General features: G+C 46.5%; 1 protein-coding gene across 3 annotated transcripts; it reads right to left on the bottom strand.

Annotated features, from left to right (window-relative positions):
* Positions 1-4,579: 4,579 nt before the first annotated feature.
* Positions 4,580-7,855, bottom strand: gm2a (ganglioside GM2 activator). Of its 3 annotated transcripts, none has more exons than XM_004073683.5 (4): positions 7,658-7,855; positions 6,593-6,745; positions 5,507-5,689; positions 4,580-5,439 (listed from the first exon to the last, which is right to left on the bottom strand). In XM_004073683.5, the coding sequence occupies exons 1-4, from the start codon at positions 7,754-7,756 to the stop codon at positions 5,284-5,286; spliced, it is 591 nt and encodes a 196-aa protein (XP_004073731.1). In that variant the 5' UTR covers positions 7,757-7,855; the 3' UTR covers positions 4,580-5,283. The 3 variants fall into 3 exon arrangements, with proteins under 3 accessions (XP_004073731.1, XP_078810566.1, XP_078810564.1); XM_078954440.1 differs by lacking the exon at positions 7,658-7,855 and adding an exon at positions 7,180-7,630; XM_078954438.1 differs by lacking the exon at positions 7,658-7,855 and adding an exon at positions 7,180-7,594 and having other exon boundaries at positions 5,507-5,707.
* Positions 7,856-8,482: the final 627 nt, after the last annotated feature.

Genomic DNA, 8,482 nt, shown 5'->3' with positions numbered 1-8,482 from the left:
AGCCTAAGGATGATTACCGTTAAGATTTTTATCTTTTAGTCTCTTAGTTATTTTGCCGTCGCTGGTGACAGCTCAGGAGTTAAAGGGTTAAAGATTTTCAGCATTGATGATAACAATGCTAAAAATGCTAAATTAGGCAAAAAAAACAGGTAACGGCATTTATTCTAAAATGTACCTGTGGCTGCGATCGGATGAAAAGGTTTTGTTTCCTTTTACTTTGTAGTTTTAGAAATACCGTGAGGCGCCGAGGCCTCAACGAAAAACAAAAAAACACCGTTTCTCATGATCATTTTGACCTTTAAGACCAGCTAGTGGGGAAAATTTACGTAAAAAATCTAAAACAGGCGTTTAGAGAAACAAAAATACAGTTTTCTCACATTTTAATTTGTTTTTTTAAAAACTTGAAGAATGTATGTGAAATCTTCATGAATTGATCGCAAACATAGAATTGAAACATAAGATGTTTAATTATAATATATATCGGGAAAAAACTCCAAATAATCATAATAAAAAATTAAATTCCCATTTAAAGGCAAAGAAAAAAGAGAGAAACAAAAATCCATCAATTAAATAATGATAAAAAACACAAAAACAGTTATTACTAAAAAAGAGGGAGAAGGACTGTAAACCTCAGGGCTTCTAAATGTTAAATATTTTTTAAAGTGAAGGGATTTCTAAAGTTAACAAAATAAATACTTCATCCCCAGAATTTATGACTTATAAGACACATAAAGCAGAAGCAGGGAAAGGTTAGAGCTGCTTTCTGGTTCTAAACTCCTGATCCAACCTGCTCTACACTCTGTTCATAATCCTTAACCTCCTGAGACGTCTGTCATCGTCTGTTTCGGTGACCCAGAACCCGAGCCGCCGGCCGTCCGGGCAGAGCAGAGGTCAACCAATCAGGTGAGGTTATCTCCAGAACAAACAGCAGCGACCTCCCGTCTGCAGCAGGCCTGCAACGCCGCGTGTCTCTGCTGAAAGGCTTTCTGCAGACAAACAAACGCTCCGATGAATCCGCCACCTGTACCAAAGCAGCTCCGCCCCCCGCCGCCTCCTCATCTGGTTCACATTATTCACCACAGTTCCTCTGATTTCAGCTGCAGATCCAGACGCAGTAGCTGTTGTTTTGGCTCGCCTCTGCTGTACATCTGCACTTTCTTCTTCTGTGGTGTTCAGGGACACACTGATGTGTGGGAGCTGGCACGGCTTTGAACAGAACATGTTGGATCTTTGGTCTCTAAAAAGGACCAATCAGAGCTTGAGCTGATCTACGAGGGTCTGCAAAGAGACGATGAACAGTTTGAGGCTCCAACTCGCTGAGGAGAAACGTTCAACCCCTTACTAGTGGATCAGAAGTGATGCTGTGGATTTTTGTAGAAACGCGGCCAAAACAAAGGTGACCAAACAGTGAGGGATGCTTTTCTGAGTCTTCCTGTTGACAGTGAGAAACATTTCTGGATCAGGATCATCGTTGATCTGGATGAAGAACTCGGCCAGCGCTGTCGGTCAGAGCTTCATCACCGCCACATCTCCAAGAGTCCGGCAGGAGATCCGATCAGCGTCACATTCAGGCGCGTGTGGACGTCCAGAAACGTCACTGAAGTTCAGCGGTTCCCATCCAAACGTCATCGCTGCCAAAGGTTCTCAATTCCAATATTCTGAAAACACAGAGAGAGAATTGAACAGTATGTTCTGTTCTGCATACGTCTGCTTTACAGCAGGAATGAAGATGGAGAATCTCTGTTTCAGGTTGATTCATCCAGAACCGTTTCTCTGTGTTGGAAAAACGAGAAAAACCTGGAATCTGTTTCTGTTGTTATGCTCTTTATTTGTTATTACAGGGCAGGATGGACAGACAGCATGTTTCTATCAGGAGGTGAGTTTGGTTTATTAGGAGAGAAAGAAAAGAGAAAACATCCAGAAATGATGAAGGTAAAGTTCTCTGATGAGCTGCTGAAGAAACTCTGAGTCTCTGAGAAACGACTGAAAGTCAAAAGTTTCAGAGACGCTTTCATGAGAAATCACATTATGTGGACTGAAGGTAAAGAAATGCTCCACATTCACCTGACTGTGTGTGTACGTGTGTGTGTGTGCGTGTGTGTGGGTTTGTGTGTGTTTGCTCGGCAGGACTTGGTAGATCTACATCCACATGTTGCCTGATAAAGATCAGAGTGAAAGAATGCAAACAGCAGCCTGAGGCCACAAGATAAACAGCATGTGTGTTTGTGTGTGTGGGTGTTTGTGTGGGTGTTTGTGTGTGTGTACATGAAATGTCCTTCCCTGTATTTGACCATCTTAAGTGAGTTAAGCTGCTGTTCCTCCTCGTGGTTTCTGGTCACCGTTTCTTCTGAAAATCGAATCAAAGTTCCTGCAGAAAATGAGAAACGTGATCAAAGGAATCCGTCGTTCCTCACAAACGTTCCCTTCAGGTCCAAATGTCAGTTGTTGACTTCCTGTTGACCCACTGAGCTATGAAGACGTTCTTAAAAACCGAACTATAAATGTGGAGACCTCAGTCTTAAGCCCCTCCCCTTTGACAGCGGTCCACACCCTCTGCTCCACTGACCTTCCAGTCCAGCATCTGGGAGGCGTTCAGCAGAGGAACGGATCAGAACACGCTGGTTTCATGAAGAACCGCGCCGTCAGACCCACCTGACGGATTCAGATGGACGGTCACGTGATCCACCGGGTGTGGAGAGGGCGGGTGTTCTCCGTTACTCGGAACCAAAGACGGGTGAGGGTCTCGGGTTTACATGTATGCAGATGACCTCTGACCTTACCCATCAGGTTCTGTCTGCCCAAAGTGAAGACCACCCCACCCAAGAACAAGACACGCCCCTAAAATGTGAACGTTCGAGCATCACATTCATTCTTTCTGGTTCCTGTCGGGGGGGGGTCACGGCAGCATCATGTGGGGTGGGGGGGGGGGTCTGGCTGGTTACTGTGGTTTCTTCACCTCCTATCCTGCTCCACCTGTCCAGACCTGCAGCTTCACCTGGACTCCATGTTTTTCTGCTGGGACGTCCCATCGGCGGCGCTCAGACCTCAGTCCGTCTCTGAGCTGCTCTGAAGTTTTCACTTTGACTCCAAACTCTGCTGCAGCAGAAAGGTACCCCCCCCCCCCCCCCCCGCATATGCTAACAGGTTTCCTGTTGCAGGAAGTGTCTGACGGTGAAGGTCAGAGACAGGATGTCCTGCAGAGGAAAGCAGTTGGACTGTTGCACTCTGTTCCATCTGAGAAGACCTTCAACACTTCTGCTTCGTCTCCAATGTGATGATTGTTGTGGTGTTTGTGTTGCTGTTTGTGCATCTTTGTTTGTATCTGCTGTGTTTTTGTTGTTGTCGGGCTGCCTGTCAGCAGGAATCTGCAACTTCCTGTTTGTCCTGAACAGAATCAGTTTGATGAAGTCCGGGATCTCTGTTCCTGTGATTGTGGGTCTGAGTGTGTGTGATTGTGTGTGTGATTGTGAGTGTGATTGTGTGTGTGATTGTGGGGCTGTGTATGATTGTGGGTCTTCCCATGGCAGACGCACTGACCCAGTTAGCAGACAAAGAAGTCAGAAAAACGTTCTTCTGTTGTTTTCGTCTGCAGATAAATGTGTTTTGTGTTCTTCTCCATGAGAATCTTCAGGAAAACATTTGTTTGTTTTCTGATCGTTTGAAGAATTTGTTTTTAAAAAAAGGCAAAAATAGATCCAAATATGGATCCATCAGGCTCCTCCTCCTCATTCAGCCACATGGAGGTTTCTTTTTGTGCGTATCTTTTACCGATCAGCATGTTCCAGTCCTCACGGGGAATTGTCGGTCCTGATGAAAACAGTCCCATTACCTGTGTCACACCTGTGTTCTCCACATCTGACCCCTCCCCTGGGGGACCAGCAGCTACAGATGTGTTTGGGAAGTATTTGGTGGTTCAACCGAGGAGTCCTTGATATTCCCCGACCGAGGATTTGAACTTAAAACCTTCCAGTCTTCGGGCAGACACTCTACCACAAGGCCGCTGGGTTTGTTGCGTGACCTGAACCCGGAGCTTCGTTGTGTTTGGGTTCCTGACGCTCTCCTCCATCATTCAGACCTGCTGCTGCCTGCCCCAGAGCATGATGGGAAGTGCAGAAGAAAAGGTGGAGAATCGCTTCCCCGCTTGTCTCTGATGTTTGGACTTTGGGGAAATGCTGCCACCTGGTGGTGAAGCAGACCTCTGACAAAACGTCTGCATCTTCCTTAAACCCAGCAGACTGGAGTCTTCCTCATGGGGGGGGGGGGGGGGGGGGGGGGGGGGGGGGGGGCTTTTCCATTTTCATGTTTCATTCAAGACGTTTCTCTAAAATTCCAGTGAAACTTTCAGGTTCCGTCAGGGTGAACTGAATCTTTTGGATTTGAATGAAGATAACATTCATGTAGTCTGGTTATAAATCCAAATAATCCTGGAAGACCTGAGTCCTCCTTTGAACTAAATGTTCTGAAAAAACATCAGTTTTTCCCATAAATCTGCAGCAGATTTGAGTTTTTCTTTTAAAACGTCACAGACGTCTGGAAAACCCTGAACTTTAGCGCAAACCAGGAAGAGAAGATGGACAAATGAGATCAAAGAAACTTTATTTCCACTGAAAAAAGGCTTTAACATTAGAGAACAGCAGGAAGTAAACTGTCAAAATAAGAGTTCCTGTTCAAATGTAAGATTTCTGTATAAAAACTGTCTTTGTTCTTCAGAAAATAAACTCTATTGATCAAATTGTGACGGCAGGAATGGAGGTATTGATTAGTCTGAAGGGAAAGTGATGTTAAAACGAGGTTCTGTTCACGACCCTGTTCTGTTTGTGTCCAGAAGAAGGTTCCGGTCCAAACTGAGGATTTTCCACTGATGAAGGAGCCGCCCCTCAGCTTCATCAGCTCTACTGAAGATGCATCAGTCCCTGTCTGGGGTTTTAGGAAGAGGTTCTTCGTGAACAGAACCAGTTTGTGGGTCCGTGAGTTTCAGCTTTTAAGTCCAGCATGTGGTTCAGAGTTTGTGTTGTTCAGAGTTTTCACCAAACAGGCAGCATTTAAAAAAGGAAAACTTTCAGAGATGGCACTTTGATTTCAAAAATAAAAACATCTGACACTTTGACTTTAAAAAAAGGAAACGTTTTCTTTCAGATCTTTTGGACCCGTTTTCCTGAATCTGGAGGATTTCTGCAGGAAACCAGCAAACAGTTAGAACCTGGTTCCTTCAACAAGCTCTGTGTGATTTCCTAAACACCTCTTTTACTCTGAAAGTCGCTCGCCGGGTGCCCGGTCGGCGCCTCAGTCCGAGTGAACGGACAGAGCGACCTCCAAACAGCCCAGCTCCTGGCCCGGGACGCCCAGGACTCCCTGGACCCTGTACTTCCCGTTGGTCAGCCAGTACGGCAGATCCACGTTGGGCAGGTAGAAGTCCGACTGCGGCAGCGAGTACAAACCCTGGGGAGGCAGAAGCGGGTCAGGCGCAGGGAGGGGCGCGGGAGGCGCGTGCGGCGGCGGGACTCACGGCTTTGAAGGGGCAGTGGCAGGGCAGGCCGTAGGTGTGCAGCGGCTCCGGACAGTCCTGCCCGGGCGGGATCAGCTGGTCCAGGAGGTCGCAGGCGTCCGGGTAGTGGCAGCTGCCCAGGTCGTCCAAACATGGGACCTTGACCCAGATCCCAGCCACCTCCTTCTTCAGGGTCACGTTCAGCTGAGGAGGAAGACGAGGCTCAGAGGAGGAAGAGTCCAGAACCAGGCGTGAGTCTTTTACCCGTCTATTGTGGTTCCACCCTTTTATGATGAGCCGCTTTTAGACTAACAAACGTGTCGTTTCCTAGGACGTAGTTTCTGCAGGGCGGGTCTTTTTAAAGAAAACAACGCTTTTCAGTTTCAAAAGGAAGTAAAATTAGCAAAGTTAAAAAGAAGCAAAGGGACTCAAACAGCTGAAGGACGGCTCGTATCACAAGTCGCACGGAAACGTTTTGACAGATTTTTGTGACACAATCAGAAGCTCGCAGAATTACAAGGCAGATTTTTCTATTTTTGAACAAATTCAAGGTTTTAGTTCCACTTACGGTTCTAAAAGGGTCATTTCTTTAGCCCAGGTTAGTTATTTGTGGCTGAGATGCTCCACAAACGGTAAAATAAACCGTTTTCTTTTCATTCCTGCTGATGTCACACTACCTACTACCACATCTGCTGCATCGACACCATCCTACATGGTTCTAGGGGTCTTTTATTTTGAAATGAAGTCATGGGAACCTCTGTCAATTGGTGTAAAATATTTCCTAAAGGCTATTTTCTCTTTGTGTTGCATTTTCCTGGAGGGTGGAGTCAGACTCTGTGGTTCCTGCTCGGTTCGTAATCTACCAAACGTCATCAGATTAGGATTGAAACCGGAACCGCCGGTTCTGCAGGAAAGTTCTTCTCTGGTTCTGAAAACCAACGATGTGTTTACTGTTCTGAAACCAATGAGGACCTGAGCAAAGTTAGAGCTTGAAATGGACAAAGATAAGAAACGCACTAAACGGTTCAGGTTACCGAGGTTTGAGCCTCCAGGGCCTCCATAGGACCAAACTGAAAGACCCGGACAGTTGCCCCTGTGTGAACTCACCGATAACGGAGCGTCCAGTTCCACAGACGTGGACCCGGAGGCGGCGGCGGTCAGCTCCCCTGGGATGGCGATGGGGTCTGGAGACACGGTCAGGCTCTTCAGCAGCGCCGGAGCGTCGGGCTTCCAGCAGTTCTTCCAGTCGAAGTTGGAAACCTGCAGAGAACCGGAGCAGAACTTTGGGTGTGAGGGTGGAGCTGCGGGACCCCCCACCCCCACACAGATCAGGCGGCTCGCCGTCAATGACGCTCATGATTAGTGACGACTCAGCAGATTCTCAGCCATCAGACGTAAAGACTTTGGTCCAGAACCGCTTTGGAACTTCAGGAACCTTTTCTCTCTGAGGCTTCGCCGCCTTTCAGTCTGAACCAGTGAAAACCAGAACCTGCAGCAGGAAGAAGTTCTGGTCTGCAGTCTGCTCTAAAGGTTACCCGCAGGTCCTGCTTCATTTAAGTCAGGAGACTCTGCACCGTTTCTCTTCAACAACCTTTGAAAACGACCAGAAAGACGTTGGACTTCACGTTTTCAGGACAGAGTTCTTCTGCAGAACAAAACAAAAGCGTTTATGAACAAACGTTTCCGGAACCAACCGCAGCGTCGCTGTGGACCCTCAGCGGCTGGACGGCTCCGATGGGGTTCAGACCCGTTCCAGCAGAACCCCAGATAAACCCGGTCTGGACTTTCATCTGGGTTCACATGTAGACGACACATGTATCCTCGTTTTCAGATCACACTAACTCTAGATCAGCTGGAGGTCAGAGGTCACGTCCAGCTGATCTGAAGCTGCATCCTGGTTCCGAGTGAAGAAGTCCTGAGAGCAGATTTCTCTCTTCTGCTGATTCAACACGTAACAGATAAACAAGAGGAGAAAATGAAGCATTTAGGAGGAAAAAAGGTTTAAATCCCTGAAAAATGGTGATCCGGCCACTAAAATAAATTCCTCCTTAATTCTTCTACGTCATAACTTTGTTTAAAACGTTCCTGGTTTAAAGGCGTGAGACGCATAAACGAAACGAAAACAGAAAACACGTTAAAAAAAATTCATCTGCGCATGCGTACTACCCTCACCTGCAGGTTTTTGAATCTCTTCATTCGTAGCGAGTCTCCGTCCACGCGAGTCAGAACCACGGAGAGAACTGCCGCGAGCGCAAGGAGCAGTCTGTGCATCGTGCAGCCGAACAGAACCGAACCGCCGCAGAAATGTCCGTCTTCCGCGCTTCCGTATTTACGATCCACCCAGCCCGTCACGTGACACCTCGGTCATGTGACTTCCGCTCTGAAGCAGAAAACTTTTTTCTTAACTGTTTCAAGCAGGCAAGATAAAAATAAAATAAATGAAAGGTTTTTGTTTAACAACTGAAGGAAGTTCAGGAACATTTGTTTGTCTGGAAACCAGAGTTCTATTCAGAAAATGTAGTTTACAGACGGACCTGAACGTCTCATTTCATCTACGAATAGAAATCTTTGTATAAAAAAAGCAACATTTGATAATGAATTCAGATCAAACAAAGGAAACGGTTTAAGGAACAAAACCGACAATAGATTTAAACAGGAACTCACAGATTCGTGTTTGAATGGGTCACTTCCCTCATCAAAAACATTCAACTGAAGTGGAAAATGTCAACTTGTTTTTATTTTGTAAACTTAAAATGTTCCAATTTAGCCTGAAGAAGTATTCAGTTGGTATACTTCCTGTAGTACACGGTCTAGAACGGGGGTGGGCTAACCACGGCATGCGGCCAAAAGCGGCCCGCCTCCACATTCGGTTATCAGAGACACGTGATTATTTTCAATCTATATGTCAGATCTATGTCAGATCTATGTCGAGCTGCAACAGAAGACAATGGACTTGGACTTTTTTCATGATCACTGGATGAGAGGACTTTAGCACAA

This window comes from Oryzias latipes, chromosome 10 (genome assembly GCF_053564925.1).
Source record: "Oryzias latipes strain Hd-rR chromosome 10, Olatipes_Hd-rR_3.1".
Lineage (NCBI taxonomy): Eukaryota > Metazoa > Chordata > Actinopteri > Beloniformes > Adrianichthyidae > Oryzias > Oryzias latipes.
This window is presented reverse-complemented; position numbering and strand designations above follow the sequence as displayed.

Excerpts from the sequence above, each read along its gene's own strand:
- gm2a (XM_078954438.1), bottom strand. The coding sequence starts at position 7,275 with ATGAAAGTCCAGACCGGGTTTATCTGGGGTTCTGCTGGAACGGGTCTG. Across the intron at positions 6,746-7,179 it reads GGGTCCACAGCGACGCTGCG|GTTTCCAACTTCGACTGGAA; the intron begins GTTGGTTCCGGA and ends GGTTCTCTGCAG. Across the intron at positions 5,440-5,506 it reads GCCACTGCCCCTTCAAAGCC|GGTTTGTACTCGCTGCCGCA; the intron begins GTGAGTCCCGCC and ends CTGCCTCCCCAG.